The sequence below is a fragment of the Hesperophylax consimilis genome, chromosome 14 (assembly GCF_061612785.1).
Source record: "Hesperophylax consimilis isolate HC1 chromosome 14, BYU_Hcon_1.0, whole genome shotgun sequence".
NCBI classification, from domain to species: Eukaryota; Metazoa; Arthropoda; class Insecta; order Trichoptera; family Limnephilidae; genus Hesperophylax; species Hesperophylax consimilis.
Window position 1 is genome coordinate 29,879,021 of NC_142849.1, and position 24,772 is coordinate 29,903,792.

A 24,772-nucleotide genomic window follows, 5' to 3' on the forward strand; every position below is an offset into this window, starting at 1 on the left:
AAACGTGTGAAAAAAAATCATGGTTAAAAACTAAATAAATTCTTTTGCAGAAAAATAAACCTGTCTCCATTTTGATAAGATCTTTGCTTTTAGGAGCCTTTGTTGAAGTGGACATAAAAAAATAAAAGGGGTCGTCGTCCTGCCACGGCATTCACTGGAAATGCTAATACCTCTTTGACCGATGTTAAACAAATATCGGAGCCAAAGTTGAAATACTTGAAATCTTTACTACATTTCATTCTAAAAGACGCACAGGATCTATATATAAAATTAATAAACAAATAAAACTATATTAAGGAGTATATATACACTTTTCAGTTTCTTTTTAAAGGTGAAAAGAAACGTTACTTATATATCTAATAATGAAATTTAAAAAAATATATTTTTAATTGACTGCCAAGATATTTATAATTGATTTGCCTCGTTGTTTTTTCAAATTTCGATGTTTGTCTGATTATGATGTTTGATTAAATTTAAACAATGATGTTGGGCTCAAGCAGTGGCAAAAAAACAAAACAGAATTAAATAACTTACAACTATTACAGCATAAATATAAAAAATCGTCAAAAATAACGTTTTAATGATCAGAAAACAATAATGTAATATGTAGTCAATTGCATAATTTCACGTCGTTATTTTTACAACCTACCCCGGTTTTCACTTCATCCAGGTAGGTAACTTTGCGTAAACGTTGGAGAAAATCTATTTTACGAACAAGCACGTAACCGCCATTATTCCTCAAGCAAATCGCCATCTTGCAACGAAAATTGTTGTCAGTTGTCATGTTCAGATGTTTACCTTCTATGTCAAAAGGTATATTTTGTTGTTTTAACTGTGAATTATAAGTGTTTATCCCAACAATGTATATTATTATTTCACAATAAATCGAAATATGTAAGCTTGTGCAATAGAAATCTGCTTCTGAAGCTTAGTTTGCCTTTTGAAACTGTGATTTCTATGCCTGTGAGAATGGGCGCCAAAGTATGTTTTGAGTTTATTTGTGGCGTTTATAACCGAATCCGTGCATAATAACGTGATAATGCATTAGCATAGTGTTCGTGTCTGAACTTTTTAAAGTTAAACATACTCTGGGTGCAAATGCTTATCCTTTATTGTGTACACACGGCGGTTGTCAACAGGGCACCGAAAGCTTCATTTTCTACAATACGATCATTTTAATGGTTTCGTTATATTGTGGTAATGTTTTAGAGTTGCCTAGTGGTTTGTAAGCCTTGTTTGTTAAATTTAGTTACTTACCAAACACAGAGATGATACAAAAAATTACATTGTTTACTGAACTAGTTTCACAATTTCACTCTCAAAACATACTTTTAACCTATTTGTTCACACTACACAGCCCTCTTTCGTATCCGTGTCCATTATTTGGGTTAGTTGTATGTTTTATATGGTTCGTTTTTTCTTTCAGCATCATTTTTTATCGAAACAGAAAATAACAGGGAGTAACAATGTTCTACGCACATTTTGTGCTGGCCAAGAAGGGCCCGCTAGCCAAGATATGGCTGGCGGCCCATTGGGACAAAAAGCTAACCAAGGCTCATGTGTTTGAGACTAATATTGAAAAGTCTGTTGATGGAATTCTGCAACCCAAAGTGAAGATGGCACTTCGAACGTCTGGACATCTCCTTCTCGGAGTTGTGCGGATATATTCAAGGAAAGCAAAGTATTTGCTAGCTGACTGCAATGAAGCTTTTGTCAAAATTAAGGTAAATGACTTTATCACACTATAATATAAATGTTTTTAGATTTTGAGGTTAGGTAAACATACTGAATTGATGGATATGTGTCATATGTGATATATTTCCACTCAAAGAAATCTGGAGCTATGAACTCAGACATATTGATAAAGTTTTATAATTATTCATGAAATTATAATCTTTATAATGTTGTTGAAGTTTTGAGGTTGTTTATCCCAAAGCTATTTAACAAAATGATCTTACTTCAATACTATAATAGCCCGATGATTATTGATATCACAATTTAATTATTCTATATATTTTTATGACGGACCTAACCTAACATTTTTAATGTCAATAGTATAAATCAAATGACTAGAAATATACTTAATTATCTGCTTTTTTCTTCCTGACCTTGATTACTTGGTAGATCTTAAAATTTCATCTTCCTCATTCATACCGAAGTCGTTATAAACAATCATTTTGGATATTGTTATTGTATTTCTTCTCTACAGATAACTAATTCAACTTTTTTTCTCAATAGTATATTAAAGCGCATTTGAAGTGAAATATCACAAAACTGCGCTAAAAATATGCTATGCGATTATTATTCATATTAATACATAGACAACATAGTAAATGCAGGTAACTCCATTAATGACAAACTACTTTAAAGTAGTTTATTGGGACTTTTTGATTTTTGTATATTATTTTAAATAAAAAAAATAAAAAAAATAAAAAAATTAAAAAATAAAAATTAATGGAGGACTGAACGCAGTTGGCGCTAACAAAAAATTGTCCAAAGAAGCGAAGTTAGCAGTCCACAATGGAGTGCTGGTACCTACCCTGATGTATGGAAGTGAGGCATGGAACTGGCAAAGAAAGGATGAAAGTAGATTGAATGCTGTTGAAATGAGATCCCTGAGGCGTATGTGTGGTAAAACCATGTATGATCGTGTGAGGAATGTGGATATCCGCAAAGAGTGCAAGGCTGATGTAAGCGTAATGAGTAAGATTAAGAAAGGGACGCTTAGATGGTTTGGGCATGTAGAGCGAATGAGCGAAGATAGGAGTGTAAGGAGGATATATGATGCAAATGCGAATGGTAGCAGAAGTCGGGGACGCCCGAGGAAGACATGGCACGATCAAGTGAATCAGATACTCAAGTCGGGCCATGTCAAGAGTCAGAATAATAGAAGAATATGTATGAGACGATGTATGAATGTGAATGAGGCAAGAAGTGTGTGCCAAGACCGAGTTGTTTGGCGGTCCGTCCTCTCTGCCTACCCCTGCGGGGAAACGGCGTGATGGTTAGTTAGTTAGACAGCAGTGCTAAACTTTTAGCCAATATGAACATGATATCTCATAAATTTTATTATTACTGCCCTCATAATTTTTCTTTATCCATTTTCTTCATTAAAATACAAAAATATCTTCAGACCTCACGGCTACCATAGTAGGCAAATGCCCATATTTGCACTACTGCCAATATTTATATCGCTGGTATTGCGTTTGAAGATTTATTATTTTATTAACCTTTGAAATGCCAAGCTCCCGCGATCTAACCTCTGGTGTGCCGAGGGTAAAAATACCACAAACAAACAGGATTGTTTTCAGATTACCAATTGGAGAGGTCAGCGGATACAAAATTTTCATATCCATTGGGTACTTTTGATGCTTGAGAAGTTAATCAGTAATTTTTTTGGATCATTGGCCACGCTTAATACAAACAGTTTGATTCAACTTAATTACTTTAAAAGCTATTTTTAATGTTACTATTTTTTTTATTAATCAGCCATTTTTTTCTTGTTTGACATATTCGTATTGAGCGTGGCCAGCGATTCTAAAAGTTTACCGTTTCAACTCTTTTATAATTTTTTACGACATACAGAATAGTACTTTTAACATTTGCCAAAACAAATTTTTAAAGATATTATTATTTTGTCACTAAATGAATAAGTTTACAACATGTAGTATGACTTTTATAATATTTAGATTTGTGGCAGCAAATTGGACAAAATCGTTACAGTTTGTCTTTTCATTGCTTAATTTTTATCTCCATACTGAATATATATATTAAATGTAGGTCATTAATTAGTATCTCCATACTGAATATATATATTCAATGTAGGTCATTCATAGTACTTGATCTGAGTTTTGTGTAGTTGCAAATACCAGCTCTGGAAATTTGATCTTTGTACTTACAGTGTAACTAATGGTGGTTATTTTCCGCAGATGGCCTTCCGTCCAGGAATGGTGGACCTTCCGGAGGAGCATCGTGAGGCCGCCATGAACGCCATCACCCTGCCGGAGGTCTTCCACGACTTCGACACCGCCATGCCGGAGTTAAAGTAAGTTAAACCTGTAGTCAATTATTCCCAAAATGAGCAAATGTAAGATAAGCGGAACAAGACTTACCCGATAGACTTTAACCAGTGATTCCAGAGCTTATTTAATTGATAATAGAAACAAAGGGAGACAGAAGCGTGTCGACTGTCGCCTAGCTACGACCAAACTGCACGGACTCTGGTGGAGCCAATGAAAGTTGCGTTTGGTGTGTAGGTAGAAACAAAGGATGGTCGCCGCCGTGCTTAGATGCGATTTAGTATGGGTTAACTATGTTGGCAACACTTTTGTGTGCACGGTTTCGTACTAATAGTGGTACATGGCCCGTCTTCCTTTTTCCAATTAAACAATAAATATAAACAACCAAATCTTTTTAAATTACGTAAAAACTAAAAGTAATGTTTTCTAATCTTACAAAAATGATATATTTCCAGTGATGTGGATATTGAAGCCCAGTTCTCCCTCAACCAGTCGCGTGCGGAGGAGATCACGATGCGCGAAGACTACGGATCTCTTAATCTGGTCACGCATGACGATGGATTCGGAGACATGGGCTTTGACACCGACGGACCTGACATCATGAGAGATGCCATGGGACCGGAGGCATCTCTGGAACAGGTAAAACACTAGTCTTAAACTGATGTATGCGGTTGTCGCATATGTGATCCATCGGCAGCTGCGGATCTCAGATAAAATGCAATCCATGAAGTTTCACTAAAATTCGTACAATGTGTCAAAACGTCCCATGTGTTTGGGAACTGGTACGGAATCAAAATATAACTAGCCATTAGAAATAATTTAATTTAATTTTAATATTACATCTAGTTACAATAGCGACGTATTGCCCATCTCACTAGGTGTGTAACGCCTGTGTTGAAATGGCAATTTACAGAGTGGTTGTTAACTAGTTTTTAGTTTACATAATATTGTGAAAATGCCAGATAAAATAAAATCAGTATTTTCTTTATTTTTTATATATAATGACTATACGTTACCAACGCCCTTCAATTATTTTCAATTCATTGAAATTCGCTAATGGCGTTGGCTTTGGATCATCGTCAATACCCAGTACTAGTTGAAACGGCTGTTTTTGTAATGTTAAAGAAAGCTAGTAATAATCAATTCGCAACATAATTTTTATCATGATCTACGATATTTTCAAACAAGACATATTTTTCAACCCGAAATAATGATTCATCAATAAAAGAAATGTTGGCAGATTTAAATTATTTTTACACTAATTGTAATTCCTTTTCCAGAGTAATCTGCTATTCGCTGATGGCCCCTCACTGGACCTGGGCCACAAGGAGTCCCTCTCCGCCCCCATGGGGCAGGCGGGGCCCAGCATGGTCCCCCCGTCGGGGCCCATGTCCCCCCCGCCCTCGAGGCATGCGCCTCCCACCCCCATGGACCAGGGTCCCCCTCCTCTGGACGATGGCTTCGGTGGCACAATAGGAGATGACTTCTCACGTTAGTTACACCTTCAAAATATTCAAATAATTATATGATATTTATGTATTTTGGTTTCTCAGATAAAGTGTATTATCATCGAAGCCAATCCATCACCGCTTAAATTCGTATTTAATATTTGGCTAATTTATATAGCGCCGTTTTCCCTAAACTTAAATTACAATTTCCAGACCCCAATGGCCTATTCGAAGGCGACTTATTCGGTGACGTCTCAGCCGGCCCGGGGGCCTCCAGTGCACCTGGTGGTGGGGGACTCCGGCGGGACCTGGAGGAGGCTGCGGCTGCCGTAACTCCACGGGCGGCCGGGGGACACCACGTCGGGGACGCCAGACACGATTCAGACGATGACGAGGAAGACGGGATGGATCATTACGATGGCGGCATGTCGCCTTCACACAGGTATGTTGATTCATTAATAAGCTTTATTATCATTACAGTATGCGTGAATATGTTATTAGAAATGAAATTCCTGAGGTGTGGATAAATATGAAGTATCGGAAAGAATATGAGGGTAATGAATAAGATTAATCCTTCAGGCTTTTAAATATGTTTACCTTACAAGTCCCAATGTAATTTGGAATGCTTCCGAGGTATTTTACATGTGCTATATTTTTCATATCCATTTTAGAAACTATATAAAATTACCATTCAGATGTTTGTATTGAAAAAAAAAAACACATTGATATTTCTAAATAGTATAGGTTTAATATCAAACATGCGAACTTTAGACTCCAGCATTTCTTGAATAAAGCACGACGTCTGTTGTATTCTGACCAATCGAGAGCTCATTGAATAACCAGACCGTGCACATGAGAATAAAGTTCGCTAAAGAAAGGTAACGGTCTGCAGCGCAGTCCATAATGGGACTTTTCTGAATGTTCTTTTTTACTCTAACCGTCCTTTGTACTCTCAAATCGGGTTGCATAACGCCGCAAAATTAACTAAATAAATTAATTAATTATAACACATTTGTAAAAGTGTTGAATAACTAAATACTGTTGCAAAATATTCGATTTTGGAAACAAGCGAAACATTTTCACAGGATTTGGAATTTTAATGACATTTATTACTGCTGCTAGCAATTATAGTCCACCCACTAAACAATCGATTTTTGATCCCGATTTTGAATTGATGCAGGTCCCATATTAAATTGTTACTTGAATGCATCGCTGGGTTGTAATTAGCCGCCGTTGGAAAAGTAAGTCACTATGGCAAATGCGTGCTCCTCTCGACCACTGCATGGTCGTTACTAAACTAACCATTCAAAAAAATGTTTGTCGGCGCCATTTCGAATGCGCACGATCCCATTCTCTCACTAATGGGCGCTGTGCGGGGCGCGTTTCAAATAAGGAAGTTCCCGCGCTGAACCCTGTATAGTTGACAAATCGTTGAAAGGAAGACACGCATGCCACCTCTCTGCTCCTTGCAACTTTATCTGGACATTACAGTTGCCCTAGCATCCAAGAAATCTTCACTATTAATAAAAATATAAATCTCCGTGGACACTCAAAAAAAATTACCAAAACGCCTTTTGCATCTAATCCTAGAAAATACTTCCTTGCAAATAGAGTAGTGGATGCTTCGAACAAACTCCCACAACATGTCATCGATGCAACAAATATAAATCAATTCAAAGCTCTATTGGATTCACATTTGGAGAGAAGAAAGGACTTAGTTCAAACTTAAAACAACTCAATTACTGTCAAACTTGTTTTGAAATCAGATATGAGCGCATCAGCAGAATGCTGCCTGCTCATCACATAATAATAATTTGGTTTGTTCCTCTCACTCTTATGGGTCTGTCTATAGTTTTCTTGGTCTGTGGCTAGAACCGCAAGGGAATAAGTCAGCGACGACATTGGTTTCAATTCAGCATTCAAATCTAAATAGAAGGCATTTCAAGTGTTCTTCTTTATTCTACGGGAAATCCTAATATAGCAAAACCGTGCTCCTCACGACTTTGTACCGTTCTTGTTTTCTTACTAACTGTGATGTTTTCAGTTGGGACGGTTCAGCCCACGGATCCCCGCACCGGGGCCAGGGTTCCAGCAGCGAGCAGCAGCAGGCGGGGAGTGGCTCCCCCCATCCCCAACTTCCCGACCACCTCCTGCTCCCTCCCCCAAGTGTGCCCCCACCAAGTGTTCATGTTCAGGTAAGCAGTTTATTTGATTGATATGATAATATTAACACATTGTGTTCTTTCACATTTCATTCTCTCAGTATTGCCCTGTTGAATGACTACCAATCAGAATCACTGCTCCCCATCTCAAATAGGAGGATGGATTTCTCAACTGAGGTGGGAAGCAAAAAAAATGTAAATTTAGTTTTGTAAATTATATTATAAAAAAAAAAATAGAATCAAAAGGTTGCTTGAAATTACTTTAGCCTTATTTGGTGACCGGATCTAAACACTGTTCGACTCAGGGCCCGCCTTGCCTACTTTTTCTGCCTCACAACATACTCTGATTTTGGATGCCATATTCCCACTGGCTCTAGGAGGATGGAACAGTTGGGACTATTGTGCGGTTTTAACGTAAAAATATAAGATAATTGTATTTACGATAAAGTTTACACACTTTCCTCGCTCATGACTCATCTATCCAAATTGTTATTTATTGATAAGGAGAAGTTCACGGTTACTCTAGTATCTGGAGTGTTTGTGCCATCATGACAGGAAATTATAAACATATGTACATTAGACTTCATCTTCTGGTGGTGGTTGTATGGTGGTGGGGTCAGAGGGGAATATCTCGGCCTAAGAGTTAGTCTAGAGCCTCAGGAGTAGTCCTGTGAACCTGATTCATTCTTTCGGAGAATGAATGGAGCATTCGTTGTCCACATGTTCACTAATTTGCACCGCACCGCATTCACACATTACCAACTCTTTAAGGTCCTACCTGTGCATCATGCAAACACCTTATTCTATTGATGGAGGACCAGAGTTTACGAGCCAGGCAATAAAATATATGGCAACATAAATACATTAAACTAATTAATTGTTTCATTTCCCCAGGAATTGGACGAGCGCTCCTACACCCCCATGCTGATAGACCGGGCCCCGAGTCGGGCGGGGCTGGGCATTGGCAGTGACGGCATCGGTGGCCCGGCGGGGGTGACCGACATGCTAGGCAGCGTTCCCGGGAGCCAGGAGGGCGAGGGAGACCACACGACCCTGCTGCACAATGAGGAGGAGTCCTTTGCGCTCGCACCCGTTGATACCTCTGTTCTTAAAGGTAGGATTTATAACTATCTATTGTCATTCACCGCAGGGGCAGGCAGACAGGATATATTGCCACACAACTCAATAACAAATATCATACATACTCTTCTGTTATTCATACTTTTGACATTGTCCAACTTAAATATTTGATTCATCTGATCGTGCCATGTATTCTTTGGGCGCCTCCGACTTCCACCATTCATTTCCACATCATATATTCTTCTTACACCATTTTCTTCGTTCATCTGCTCTACATGCCAAAACCATTTGACATTCTTTCATTCTTTACAGATCTCCATATTTTTAAGTACGGTCATGCATGGTTTTACCCATAGAATAAAGAATAGAAGAAAATAGAATGGGCTGTTGAGCTAAATAGAACATTTATTTCCCTTCAAATTTGTAATCCAATGTGGAAGATGCTCTCAATATCGCCTTGGTGTACGACTACCATTCAGTATTGAAACGTTGCTTGAAATGGCTTTAAGGTGTTTGGTGACCAGTTCTGAGTAGCCAGGTAATTCCCCACCTCCCTCTTCCACATCTCCTTTCCCTCCCCACTGCCTTTAGCCTCACAACATACCCCGACTGGGGATGCCATAGTCGCACTGGCTACAGACGGTTGGGAGCAGTTGGGACTCTTGTGGGGTATTCACATAAAAAAATTAAAGTGTGGAAGGCACTTCTAGTTTTCTTCTTTATTCTATGGTTTTACCACACATATGCTTCAGGGATGTTATTTCTACAGCATTTCGTCTACTTTCATCCTTCCTCTATCAGTTCCATGCCTCACTGCCATACATCAGGGATGGTATCAGCACTCCATTGTGGACTGCTAGCTTCACTTCCTCGGAGATGTTTCATTAGCGATAACCGCAATCAGTCCTGCAATAATGGAGTTTCATGCGTTTACCCTTCTTTTAATACTTTCCGTATATTTACTGTGTTCTTTTTTTGTCGCAGGCATAACCAAGGCAAAGCGCAAACGCAAGCTCATCGTGGACGAGGTGAAGAATATCTCGGGTGAGGAGATGAAGAACCAGCTGTCCAACACGTCGGATATAGTCACCACCCTGGACCTGGCTCCGCCCACCCGGAGACTGATGCACTGGAAGGAGACAGGCGGGGTGGAGAAACTGTTTGCCCTGCCCGGCCGACCCATTCCTTCTCGACACTGCTTCAAGGTAAGTCAAAAGATTAAACGAATCTATATATTATATATTAACGCCATTTTTTAGAGGCTTTTATAATTATAGTATTTTACATAACAATCTTTTGTATTTATTTGCACTGACTCCGCATAATTATTTCTCTTCATTATTATTTTGGGCAGTGAGGAATACATATGGTAGTTAGTCCCAGAATTTCTGCACTGAAATAAATCCCGACTTCTGGTATTACGTAGTGGAATCCAAAAGCTTGTTGAAAAAAATCTATTGACTATTTGACATTTTGAGATATTTAAGGAAAGCCTGTTTTCATATAGTAATGTGGGTTTCAAACGGGAGAATTGTTCTTGTGTTTAATGGTACACAACCCTATTCAATTCATAAGCATGCCCCCCCCCCCCCAGTTGACTTTGGCAGCCACTTCTAGTCTAGAGCTTAAAATACCTGGATAAAACCCTCCTGAAGATTATCCGATGTTGACATTTGTCACTTCTATGACTCGTTCTTATGTTCAACAGCTCAGCTGTGAAATTATATGCCGGCCTCTTGTGTTTCCTCCCTTCTACAACATGGGTATCTTCAAGACCCAGGTTCACTCTAAAAAAGATCCTCTACACAGTATACGTGTATAGTTAACCTGATCTACACGACTGTCGCATATGTGATTCATGAAGTTTCAAATAAGTGCAGCGTGATAGGATAGAATGTCTAGAAAAGGCCAGCGTTGTAAAGGTTAATTAAAAAAAACACAATATATTAACATAAATAAATGCCAGAATGAATAAAGGATGCAGTTTACATATTATAATTCATACTAATCAAAGGAATTTAGACGATTTTTGGTCATCACTAGAGATGATATAAATTTAACTTGTGTAATAATTTTGTATAGAATTACCAGCGCAACATGGCGTACCGAGCCACCGATCTGGAGGACGGAGTCGCTGACATCGTGGAGGGCCGAGCCCCCGAGCAGGCCCTGCAGACAGCCAGCCCCCCTACCCCCGCCGCCTCCCAGGCCAGGAGATCCACTCGCAAGAGGAAACTCGAGGAAATGGTAAGACACACAATATATTTATGCAAGAAGTTGTTAAAAGATTTCAGTATAACTTGCTGGAAGTTTTAAAATAAAAAAAGTTTTATTTGGTGCTGCGATTGTAAAAGGTTTTAAATTGCGATACCGAGATGGCTCGTAGGAAAATTAACCTAAGTTTGAAATAAGCGCAATGGTCCAAGTGCACATGTGCATTGAGTGCCGTAAATATCAACATTTTGAGAGCTTATGCCTTCTGTATTTTCTAAAAATTCCAAAAGTTCTGTTCTCAGCATTCTCTAATTACCGTAGAACCTCGTTAATTCGAAATCCACGGGACATCAAAAATCAAATTTCGAATTAACAAATTCCCACGTAATTCTGAATTTTATGAAAAAAAAACGCGGAAAATCGAGTTCTTCAGCCGGTCCTTTAAATTCAGATATTCAAAAAAATTTGTAAAAATACAACATATTCCCGTGTAAATCAAATTTTCGCAGCAGATTACCATCGCGGCCGGCCTTAAATTCGGGTATTTGTAACTTTGTAAAAATATGACGTATTTCCGCGTGAAACGATTCCAGTTTACAAAATAATACTACTAATCAGGATGATGTAAAACCACGTAAAAATATTTTTTTTTGCATTTTACCGCCACGGCTGTCTTTTAGATTCAGATTTACGAAATTTTATGAATTATTTTAAAAAAAACGAATTTTTTCTAATTACACCAACAAATTTTTTTTTGGCAAAAATTTCTAAATACGCGTTTGTTCGAATTATCGGCTTCAAATTAATAGGGTTCCACTGTAATATGATACATTTGTAAATAACGAGCAATTTCATTGCAGGAGACAACCTAATTGTAACTCTTGATTCCACGAATATAAATTTTTCTCCATGTTCACTTTGAAAGATCGTAACCTAACCTAACCTTTTTCATGTTTTTTTGGTATTTGTTTTGTTTTAGGCTAGTGCAACTCCTCTTCACGAATCTGAGATGCCTGACATGGACATACCACCCCCGACGCCTCAGGAGTACCAACCATCCATAGGTAACAAGAAAATTAGACTTTGATAAAAAATTCTTCACATGCGCTGTAAATCAAATAATTGATTCACTACTTGACTAACATCAGGTGCAGATTGACAAACTTGTCTGCGAAGTTTCTAAGTTCGTATATGTCATGCTGTTTCTCCCTAACTTAAACTTTTAACTGTAAATAACCTTTTCTACTTCTCTTTAATTTAACAACTCACATTTCTTTCATGAACGCTGTTTTAGAAACACCTGAAATGCTGGTCCCGCCAACTCCCGGCTATCCTCAAACACCTGTACACGAAATGGATCCACAGACTCCAGGTAACACATCTATCTTCTCATTCTTTACACCCTTCTCTACCCCTCATTATATGTACATACATAATTTCTTTAATAATAACAACATGTACTAAATATTTGTTATGTTTATGTTTCGAGACTTTTAAAATGATATTTTTTTTAAATTTTAAAATTATTTTTCCAGGAGGTATGTTGAGTGGGTTAGGCCCCCTAACACCTGGAGGCTTGGGACCCCTCACTCCCGGCACCTTACTCCAAGGTGGCATAACACCTGGAGGCTTACAACATGGAGGTTTAACACCTGGAGGCTTACAACACGGAGGATTGACCCCAGCAGACCTGCACCATGGCGGTATGACTCCTGGTGGCTTACAACACGGTGGAATGACTCCCGGAGGCTTACAACATGGAGGAATGACGCCGGGAGGATTGCAACACGGAGGAATGACTCCAGGAGGTTTACAACACGGAGGCATACCTGGTGGACTGCAACATGGAGGAATGACACCTGGCGGCTTGCAACATGGAGGCATGACACCTGGCGGCTTGCAACATGGAGGCATGACACCTGGCGGCTTGCAACATGGAGGAATGACACCTGGCGGTCTCCAACATGGAGGAATGACCCCTGGAGGTTTGCAACATGGGGGAATGACTCCACTCCACCACGACTCTGACATGATGCAAGGAGGCATGACTCCGATGGGATTACAGCATGGAGGAATGACTCCAGCCGGGCTGCAACATGGCGGTATGACCCCAGCTGGGTTGCTTCACGGTGGAATGACCCCAGCCGGATTACACGGGGGCATGACTCCGGCGGGATTGCACCACGGAGGTATGACCCCGGCAGGACTACAGCACGGTGGAATGACTCCGATGCAACATGGTGGCATGATGCACCATGGAGTAATGACCCCCTCGCACGGCATGGTTGATGATATGCCCATGATGCCACACCTTCCTGCTGATCAGGTACATTATTGCAACTGATAAAGTTGGAATTATTTCATCATGCTGCTAGTGGCATTTCCATCAATAACATTTTGTGGCTTGCAATTGGATCCCCTTTATGTAAACATATGAAATTTGTAGGTGTCCTCACTGCTGGGGGAGCATGGGACCCCCGCAGCACCCTCGTCCCCTCATCACCCTGGGCTGGAGCTCGAGCACACGGTGCCCATGGAGCCCCTGCCGCTGCACGGAATTGCGGAGCAGACTCAGCACCACTACCAGGTTCATATTCTTAATTATTATTTACTTGACCATCGCACTTTCAATAGGCACAAATTGTGGAAATACACGTGTATACTTTATTTCAAATTAATTACTACAAGAAACAATTTATTTACATTGGGGGTGATAGTAAAAGAAGCAAGTTCCGTTTTTGTTCATTTGAAGTTCTTAATTTCCCTTGTCAAAAGATATTGTGCCGCTGTGTTGGATTATTTTAGATGAGGTTTCGTTTCAATATAAATACGAAAACTATATAAAACTAAGAACCTAATTTTGTGCATGTCCCCCGATGTAAATAGTTGGTTCTTGTTGTAATTAATTTGAAACAAAGTGTAATTACCACAATCTGTGCTGTAAATATTTACCCAGAAATACAGTGAAATTCCCACAGTTCCATGACAAAACAGAAGATAAAGTTGAAGATAAAGAACAAAAAAACCTATTTTTTGTCACATTCTGTTCACCGTTTTGTTTTATCCGGTTACCGATTCCCACACAGGTGAAAATCCTTTGTTTACAAAATTGTTTGTAAATGGCGCACTGTTGATAAGTCCTCGAAAACATGGATCAGAAAGGACAATCACAGTGGAGTTCTCGGCGGCAGGACCATATTGAGAAATCATTTTTCTGTTGATACTTTTTAAAGATGGTGTCAATTTAATAATGAATGTTATTTGTAATTATTACAGCCTGGAGTTGGTGGAGTGTGTATGGCGAACATGGGGTACGAGGAACTGCACCAGGTGCATAGTCCACAAGACGATTACGAGTTTGCGCCCAGTCCTGGACACGTGAGTACTATTACAAATTGTATTATTTAACCAATCTTCTGTAGAATCTGCTGGTCGGTCGCTCGTAGCAAATTTTGTAAAATTCTCAAGTTGTAAGATGCTTGGTGACTCCTCAACGGATCAGAGAGAAAGAACTTGGTTTTCCTTCTGCCTACCAACACCTGTGATTCCCGCATACTCACGGCAGCAAGTCTTCCTGTCGTTATTAGTGGGGCCCACACTATGGTTGATTTGATCATATCAAGACACCTTTTAGAACATTAATCATCTCCCGGCGAAGACGCTACTTGAGATGACTAATAGCCTGTAACGACCTTGCTAGGTCGGCGACAACACTTTTTGTGTGGATTTAAACATAATGTTTTGAATCGTAGCCCTGTCATTAGTGGAGAACAAAACAAACCCATCGGGAACCAATGGCCATCACGAAACACAAGTTTTAACCCTTTAACTGAGGATAACGTCGGACAACTGTTACTGCGTCTGCGAGATTGGTCATTTTCTAGCATCCAGGTGACAGCCAGTTGTTAATTGTCAACCCGGTGAATTTCCTAATAACAATGATGTCATTTGTTTTCAGAACGGTGAGGAGCAGCTGCAGGACGAGACGGACGAGCAGTTTGAGGAGCGCGTCCTGAACAAGAGGGCCGCCCAACTCTTTGGCCAGATGCGCATCAAGCTGATGGAGAGGGGCCAGCTGAACCTCAGCGAGATGACCCATAGAAATAAGCGCAAACAGGTACAGCAGCTGGATTCCGTTACAGAATGCTTCCATGATAAAACAGAACATTGAAGAAAAGTTAACAAACATGTAAAGAAGAAAAAATATACCTAACCCAACCTTACGTAACCTAACCTATTCCTTATGTTCTGTTTTGTCATTGTTCTGTTTTGTCATTGTTCTGTTTTGTCATTGTTCTGTTTTGTCATCGTTGCGTTTTATCCAGAATTACGATTATATGCAATTTGTATTTTTGCACCTCTATGGATTGTATCCTTAGTTATATCCATCACATTTTTTACTTAGGATATACAACTACCATTCACTAGAATCACTATAGAATAAAGAAGAACACAAGAAATGCCTTTAGGAAGTGTTTCTTGATCCAAATATTTGTCCAATTGGGCCCTAAATTTCCAATACAAAACTGTTTTATGAAATTCAAATGGGATGGGATCTACAATGTCAGGCGGGTCTTAGCGATACAGAGCGCTGGGCCAACAGAATATTTGTATGGAAGTTTTTATTCCTTATTCTATGGGAAACACATATGTTTTGCTCTACTAAAAATATTTTGTTCAAATTAATTAAGGAACACGTATTGAAAAATGCTATTCTGGCACAAATCAATACGAATTCCCACATGACATATTTCCGGGTAAATCAAGATTTACACTGCAGCCAGCCCTTAAAATTCAGATATTCTCAGTAAATTCGTAAAAATACGACATATTTCCACGTCGAAATTTCGCAGTTGACTACTGTCGCGGCCAGGCCTTAAAAATCAGGTACAGGTAACCGTTGATTGCGGGAGGTGCATTCCAGACATGGCCGCGATAAGCGAAATTCAATCAATGGGGGATTTAAAAAAAAACATTTTGAAGATTCTAAAAGAATATTTTAAGACGTTTTTTTTTTTCTGCTTTGCAAAAAAGAATCTCGATTTCCTTGTTTGGCCTCTCTACGTTAATTGTGTAAAAATTTGTCTATAACTGTCAAATAATGCATTACAACCACGCTTTACAGCACTCGCTCATAATCTTCGTCATTTTCTTCTAACAACTGCATCCACTGATTGTGAAGAGAAAGGGCCTTTTAGATTATCATAACACTTTGGACGGCTTGTTTCGGAGATTTTGAACAATTCTTCAAATTTTCAAGTTCTGTGAAAGATTTTTTCAAATTTTGTTATTGTTTCAGTTCTGTCAAGCAGCTAGCCTGTAATGATATTATAACAGAACTTAAATGAACGTTGAAATTCGTCGAAACAACCCGTCTTTAATTTTCGCATGAGAATATGTGTCGAGGCGTCATTTTCTTGTGACACAGTATGACGGTCCATTTCCTGCAGCTCTTCATTAGTTAAGGGTTCATTGTGTGATTTGAACAGAGTCTGAATATCATCTACATCAACACCTTCTATGGCTCTAGAATCGGCTATTAGTAATAATATAATATCTTCGACAATATTTTGAATATTGTTTTCGTAATTCATTTGATCATCAATTTCTCTAAACAACCTTTTCCAAACACCCTTCATGCAATATTGGGTGACTTCATTCCACGCTTCGTCTATGTTTCTGATGGTTTTCAAAACCACCAAACCCTGATTGGCGCATCGTTTTCCTTAAATAACTGAATATTTTAATGCTGCTATTGTGCCATGATTCATGTAGGAGGGAGGAAACGCAGAGGCTGGCAAATCGTCCACAGCTCTCTTCAAGACCCATGTTCACTCCTTCCTCTCATCAAAAAACCCTACACAAAGCATCCCCAAAGATGACATGCTCTGGGGGAAATTATTTTCTTCCTATGTTTGGTTAGTGTAAAAAAGAAAATAAAATAAAATGGCAAAATAGTAGGTTAGGTTAGTTTTTTTTCAACTTTTCTTCAATTACTTTGTAATATATTATGTACACAAATAAATAAATAACTATTTGACGAACAGAAAGAAAAATCACACATATCAATGAATTCAGACTAATGTTTTTTTACATAAAATTTCAGGTGGCGCAGAAGTTCTACAGTTTACTAGTGCTGAAAAAGTTCCAGGTTCTGCAAATCAGCCAGACGGAGCCCTACGCGGACATCCTTATATCCAAGGGGGCACAGTTCGACACGGATTCCTTATAAGCGACCCCCGTTGCTGGTGACCCCCACCTTATAAGGCTTCTTATGATAGAACCTCGTTATTGTTCACTCAGTTCGATAACCTCAACAACTAGGTGGGACGTAACCCTTTGTGCTCTAATAGATCCAACTGAAATCGGATTATTCTAAATTATTTCTTCGTACAGTGAAACCCTCTTAAGTTGTTCCCCTTTAACAGGTTTTACTGCTTAAGATGTAGTTTTTTTTTCAAAGGACCAGTTGTTTTGTAGAACTTAAAATTCAACAAATTTAAAAGTTGTGAAAGTTCTATTGAAGTTATTATTCCATTACGGGCCAGTTGTTTCACAGTAATTGATGAATTTCTGTGTAACAACTGGTCCTAATTAATTCCATTTTGTTCCAGTATGATGCAATTTTTCAAATATTATTTTTTTTGACAAAATAGACAAAACAAAAACTAACTTTGGAGGTATCTTATATAAACATCAATTTGTTAAGTTTTCCCCTGAAGTTTTATTTGGCTGGTCCCATGAAAAACTTTTTAAAAGGTTTCACTGTTTTATTTGATTTCGACAAAACAATTCAGAACTAAATTCTGCATGTAATTTAAGGTTTTCAGACACGCCTTTTACTAGATGAATATCAAATGCCCATTAATTCTTTTCGTTTTTATTTTGTGTCACATGAGAAGTTTCTTTAATTTGTCAAAGATATAATAATGTAATGGTTTAAACTCAGTACCTAATCTTTATTTTATACAAAATGTCATTATTTTTCTAACAGCACAAACTTGTTTTTTTCATCAAAAATCATTGGCTTATTTTATATTTAGTAATTTGTATTGACGTGTTTTTAATAGAACACAAAGGGTTATAAAAAAATTTGCTAAATTATATAGAGTTTTATATAAATAGGTAGTTTGTAATTTTATTTTTATTTTTAAATGTAAAAAGAATATTAATAGTTTTTTTTTTCAAAATTATTGAGATTTTGGACTTTCGTGACAATGTAAATTAATAAATATTCTTAAAATAAGTTCTTAAGTTGTTTGATACTAAAGTTTATGACACATTTAGGATGTTATCTTTTAATTTTGCCCTTTATATGTATTTTGTTGAATTAATTAATGATTATTGTAATGAATGAGTACATTGTGTTTGAGAAAATAGATTCGTTTGTACTGAATCTGATGTTATTTTTTTATACACATTTCACAGAATCCTTTTATAACTTGACTAACGGTTGGTAAAGGATATTGAATTCGATGAGTAATATAATCGACGGAGAATACATCAGTGCTTACTGTTGTTATTGGGGAAAGGAATAGTGATACTTTCTGGTTTATATTCATATGTATTTATTAGACTGATATCTTTGGGCAATTTGGTCTATAATTGCCAACTTATATTGTATTATATCAATGCTAATCTTTATGGAATTACATACTAGCTTTCATAATACATAATTATGTCTTTATTCAAATTATCATGTCATTTTTTCTTTCGGATGAATACAAAGAATATGTTGGAGCATCATATTAATTATTCAATTTTTCAGAATAAGTGTTTATTTGTGTTCAGAAAAGATTTGATATTTTAGGCCCATCTTCTACAGTGCAAGTATCGATACTCATGTTGTGTACTCACGTCGCAAACAACTTGTAGTATACAGTCTGTATACATCGCTACTGATGTCACGAGACCCCCACCACAATAGATTATTGTTGAATTCTCGAAATGTCAAATTTAGGATGCTTTCAAAACCTTACAACAGTTGCTGTAGCTGTCATGTTTTATATCATTTCATGCTTTGTTGACTGTTTTGTTCCTAGCATTGATCTAAAGCACGCCATGTTTAGTCTCAATGACGTGTGAGAGAACAACATAGCCCAGCTGGTGATTACTAAATGTCGGCAACATGTGCCTGTGTACAAACTTAATTGCAGATGTATGGCATTATTTGTCAAGATACTTGAGTCCCTGAGTATCGGATACCTCCGTGTAGAAGAAGGGCCTAAGAAAGTAAGCTTGCTCTGTTAAAATTATATTAACAAGAAGAGAAGTCACAGCACACACATGTTTTAGTCATACTTGTTCAGTTCTGGAGAGATTTATTTCGGGTAGGACTCGTGAATAATTAACCTCTCGGGCATATTCTATCAGAAGATCCAAGTATTTCCGCTTTTGCAATAAAATCCAAATAAATGGAATATTTCTGAAATCTAAAAACTGCTTTTGGAATGTGATTAAATATGCTTTCAAATGTTTGTATAAATTATATATAACAAGCATTTTATCAGACAAATGTATTACAAATATAATTGTCACCTCATTTTTTTTGTTTTCATATTTCATATAATAATAATTAATAAAAAATTCACAAAGTTAAATTTTTTTTTCAAATTGCAGCCGGAATCTTCGTTCTACGGTTTTGTGCTGCGCATTTTAATTTTTCTTTGGTTAACTTCTAGATTTGAAACACCGTTTAGATCATATTTCCCACCATGACAGTAAGGGAGACAAAAATTTCTACGAGTTGTTCCCAAAAGCGATCAATTCAGCCTGAGGGGTTGGATTGTTTTTTTTTTGGATTTGTCACCACTTTGGACAGATTAATTTTGGATTTGACACGACTTTTCATGGATTAATTTTGGATTTGACACCACTTTTTATGGAATAATTTTGGATTTGACACGACTCTTCATGGATTATATTTTTCAGTATTGTTTTTTCTTTCTCCATCAACAAATTATTCCAGTGCTTATTGTCTTGTTTACATGAAAAAGGCTGTGTTTTAAACATACGCCTTGAAAAAAAATTGTATGTGCATCATTTTCAGGCTTTATTCGAAGAGTGAAGCTTTCTTCAAAGTTTAAATTTAATGTTAAGCTAAAAATTGCCTATACAAATGAATTTTATAAATTTAGACCTTTGTTGCCATTAAATAAAAATGTGTATCAAAATTAATATAAATCTAGTGATGTAATTAGAATGCTTAGAGAATCTATTTTAGCGGAAGAAATTAAAATAATAATAATTGTATACTGATATGCAATTAATGTATATGAATAATATTTAAAATTACATATCTAATTTTATCAAATTAAAACAACAAAAAAAAACATTTTTATTTTCACTTTTGACATTTTGATACAATTTTATGTCTTGTTTTTTATTTATTTTTTCCTGACTTATTTACCAATATTTATATCATTAAAGAATCCATATAGGTGTTACATAAAATTGTAACTGCATTTATGTAAATGCATTATTTTAAAAATATTTTGTTATACAGTTTGAAAAGCAATGATTTTTTTTTCATGTTTCTGTAGCCATGTTGGCACAGTCGAACAAAACTTTATGAATAATGGTCTAACAAAAACCTCAAATTGATGGAGGAAAATATTCCAAAATACATTGATAAATGCACTTACAATAAAACAACAATTTAAATGTGTCAAACAACTCAAATAACTTTGTTTTGAGTAATAAATATTATATAAATTTTTGTTTTTCGTGTGATTACTAAAATTGTTTTTGTAAACTTTTAACAATAGATACATAAAAAAAAATGTTTTTCATGCATTTATTGTTACTCCATTTTCATCATGATTTATTTGTGTAATCTTTATTATATGATATCGATGTGTATGGCTTTCTTTTATTTAGATTATATTTCTTACGCTTAGTTTTTGATTTTCCGCTTTTTTAGTCTGGGATTTATTTTTAGCCGTATGCGTGGAAAATAAATGTACAAATAACCTTAAAATGATTAAGGTTTCAATTGATGTTGAAACGGAGTTATCATGGAAATTGAAGTGTTACTTTTGTAGTAGTATAGCCAATACATATTAGGTATACCATAAATATTATATTTCTTTTTGAATTTTCCATCAAATGTTATTATGCAGTGTTATTTTAGTTGTGAAACATCTTGACCATAAATAAACCTCTCTTCGGGCTTTTTGTATGAAACAAATTGGTCCTAAAAAACCATAGATATGCCAATTATATAGACAGTAAAATTTTCATTCGGAGCCTACTTATTATACTATACACCAATGAAAAACTCTGAAAGTTCATTCCATAGACTTTCAGAGTTTTTCATTGGTGGATATAGTTAGGCAATCATATGATGTCACAATATTTCGGTTCCAATTTTCGATCGGAGTTATATATACCTCCCCGATCTTGACTGAATAACCACATGTTGATTCCTCCATGTGTATCTATATCTGTTTCAGTGTGTAGTGACTTGTTGCTGTTTTAGTAGAAAACGCCATCTCATTTTGTAACAACACCAGACCTGCCAGCCCAATTAAATGGTTATTATTGATACCATAGATGAATCATGTTCACATATATTCTTTCTGGAGGTAGCAGTATTCCTCAATAGTTGTCTAATATAATATTATTGAAATTGGTTTGGAGGAACTGCGCAAGATGTTTCACACATAAAATAGTTGTTTTTTTAAATCTCGATGAATTTCCATTCTTATCAAAAGGATGTATTCGTGCAAAGACCAAAGTGTATTTTACACAAAGTAGCATATTATATTCGGAAATGTTAGAATAAATTGTATTAAAAGCGCTTGTTAACTATGTGTTAGTATCTTTCTAGTAGTTTTTAAAGAACCTGTGACCTGTGGCTTAATGTTCCCACAAGAAGTATAGAGACTCCGAAGTCGGCAACTTAAAGTATATCATTGGATGTTTTAGGCTTAGTTACGTTAGGAACACGGTACTAGATATGTTTATGTTCCATTTCACGAGATGATTATAATTTCAGAACTCAAGAACACGATTGATAATAAGACGAGCACTTATCAGTCGTATTAATAAAATGATGAGTCTGTAAAATAATACAAATAACCTATTTGAGAATAGTATATAATATACTAGAAATAGGATAATTTTCTACTTCTAATAATTGAAAAATATAATTTTTGGGAAGAAAAGGTATTTTATTATGCATAATTTATTACGAGAAATGCCGAAGATGCAAAATTTGTTTAAACTTACTTTAAAACTTCACGTCTTTATGTATAGATTTTAATTTTCGCATTAAATTTGTTATGAATATCTCTGTTTATTTTCTTTCCCTATCCTCATTTTCCTTGGACGATTTGATTGGTTTTTGGAATTACAATATGTTATTTTGGAAAATTCAGAAAAATGAATCTTGCAAAACATTCTAGCTAGAACATGGCTAAACACGTCATTTTCAGAAATCTCAACAAAATAAGCACTATTTATGTAATAATAAATCTTTTTAGTTACAGACTAAAATTGGCTATCAAATGTATGCACTTGCGGTTCTGTACAGGAATAGCAGTACTTAACCTTTACACACCTGAAGGTAATAATCATATATTACCCGAAGTGTCCCTTATATTACCCGAAGTGTCCCTTATATGCCGCGCATTGTGTCTCAATGCTTTCCAGGCCAAGCCAAGACCCTGTTTGGCATCCATTTTATACCAGTTGCCGTCACTTCACGCACCTTCTGTTCTCATCCGGCTGAGTAAGAAATTCCATTTGTGATAATATTTTCGGCTAATTGGCCGAGCCCGTACTGTGCTGTGTTCGGTTTGGATAGTTTTTTCTTATTTATACGACGTATCTTGTTGTGGTGATAAGATTTACGAGTCAAGTGGTATTCATAAAGCACAAGCACAAAATGTTCACTGTGTAACCAACCGTAGCCAGCTTAGCGAGTGATAAGACATATACAAGAGGGACACAGAACAATAGGCAAGAAGGGATTAAAAAACGGTTTTTTTCTGTCCTGATTGCAATGTTCCACTCTGCCTGCCAGAATGCTTTAAAAAAATCCACGCACAAGTTTGTACTGTATAAATCATAGACATTCAAATTCAGTGGCGGTTTTCTCTAATATGCAGTGAACCCCCAAATAATAAGGCGAACGAGATTCACTTGGATTATAATATTACTGCAGTTTGAACTGCGCAACTCCACAGCAAAAAAAATCACCAATGGGAATCCAGAAAGCTAAAAAACCTGTACCATATTTCAAACAACAAAGGCCAAAATTCGTTATTGTTGTGTGCTGCGATGGCATTGTTGGTCTCTGAAACTAAACTTTGCAAACATTATCGAAGGCATTCGGGTGACATCTTCTCTGCGTCTGTCTCGGGACTTCTGCATATTTATTTACCTTTATATTATATCATATTATGCTGATCACAATATTTGATTTATTGTTTTCAGGTATATTCATGTTTTATTTTCTTGTTTCTGTAGGTCAACAATTATTTGGTGTTTGACAGCACTTACGAATCTTATGGCATATGGAGAATGCACAGATTTTAAGTAAACTGCTATTTTCGTAATTAAAATTACTTTATTTAGTGCCACTTTTTATAGATGTTCCCACAGTCAAACTGTTTTTTTAATGTGAAATTGCACCAGAGTCCCAACTGCTCCCAACCTTCTGGAGCCAGTGAGACTACGGCATCCCCAATTGGGGTACGTTGTGAGGCTGAAGGAGATGGGGAAGAGGAAGGTAGGGAAGTCCCTGGGACCAAACACGGCCAAAGCAACATTTCAATTCTGAATGGCGGTCTTACACCAGGGCGATACTGAGAGTATCTTCTATGGAACGTGCTGCAAATATGCTATATATTATTTTAAATGAGTAAATTATGAAATACCTCTCGACCACGGAGATCGTCGAATGTATTAGTCAATGACAGTATTATTTAAGTTGCTGTTAAATAGACTTATTGATATTTTTTACAAATACTTTTAAACTTTTAGCAAAATTAGCACAAATAATTGTGCTAAAAGCTGCTCACAAAAAGCCAATTTTCTTTTCTTTTTTAAATCTCTATGTTGAAATCCCAATGATTTAGACCAGAGGTTTCCAAAGTGGTCTATATGGACCCCCAGGGGTCCATATCGGCTTGCTGGGGGTCTATGTCAGCGAGAATTAAATTTGGGGGTCCACGAGATTCGAATGAGGGTACAAACGAGCGGACCCCCATTTACCTAAAGTCAACATTTAGGAGTTCCATAAATGACACAATAGACCTAACACAAATATAATAGACTGAGGAATTACTTATTTGATATTTTTATATTTCGTAAAATTGTTAATTGAGGTATGTAAATAGAGTCTACGTTCCTTTTCTCATCAGAATTAATATATTCAAGCAAAACACCCAAAACATCCCCCAACTTGTTTTTGAAAAACGTCCAGGGTAATAATGACGTTCAACATTTAAATGTACTTCAAACAGACTTCAAAACTAAGTTTGAGGACATTTTGACTATGGAAATGGAACGTTGAAGTATCAGATATCATGTGACAAGAAGAACTGACCGGAATAAGCGCTAAGAAAGAACTTAAGGGGCAGTTCTGTAGGGCCAGCTACAGAAAGAAATTCCGGTTGCTTATCCTGCTTCATTTTCATTTGGTGTAATACCTCACAAGGGTGCCCCTGTCTGCACAATGTAAAGACAGAGGAACTATACCGCCACCCGGTTGTTGGACAGGCAAGGGAAGGGAATCTTTTTACGAAAAAAATAAGTGATTATCACATACATGAAAATTCAATATTCGGCAGGCAGGGAGAATACGGAAAAAATTTTTTTTGGCAAGTGGTCTACGGGGCAA

General features: G+C 36.8%; 1 protein-coding gene across 1 annotated transcript; it reads left to right on the plus strand.

Annotated features, from left to right (window-relative positions):
• Positions 1-748: 748 nt before the first annotated feature.
• Positions 749-22,215, plus strand: vtd (RAD21 cohesin complex component verthandi). Its single transcript, XM_089639725.1, has 17 exons — positions 749-813; positions 1,427-1,724; positions 3,930-4,045; positions 4,475-4,658; positions 5,300-5,510; positions 5,681-5,909; positions 7,512-7,662; positions 8,524-8,743; positions 9,694-9,914; positions 10,792-10,956; positions 11,903-11,987; positions 12,218-12,295; positions 12,459-13,249; positions 13,370-13,510; positions 14,200-14,301; positions 14,882-15,040; positions 17,030-22,215. Exons 2-17 carry the CDS (start codon positions 1,467-1,469, stop codon positions 17,153-17,155), a joined length of 3,237 nt encoding a protein of 1,078 aa, XP_089495851.1. The 5' UTR covers positions 749-813; positions 1,427-1,466; the 3' UTR covers positions 17,156-22,215.
• Positions 22,216-24,772: the final 2,557 nt, after the last annotated feature.

What these genes read in the sequence shown, in the direction of transcription:
- vtd (XM_089639725.1), top strand. Translation starts at nt 1,467, where the DNA reads ATGTTCTACGCACATTTTGTGCTGGCCAAGAAGGGCCCGCTAGCCAAG. An exon ending in GGAGTACCAACCATCCATAG is followed by an intron (nt 11,988 to 12,217) that starts GTAACAAGAAAA and finishes ACGCTGTTTTAG; the next exon opens with AAACACCTGAAATGCTGGTC. An exon ending in AATGGATCCACAGACTCCAG is followed by an intron (nt 12,296 to 12,458) that starts GTAACACATCTA and finishes TTATTTTTCCAG; the next exon opens with GAGGTATGTTGAGTGGGTTA.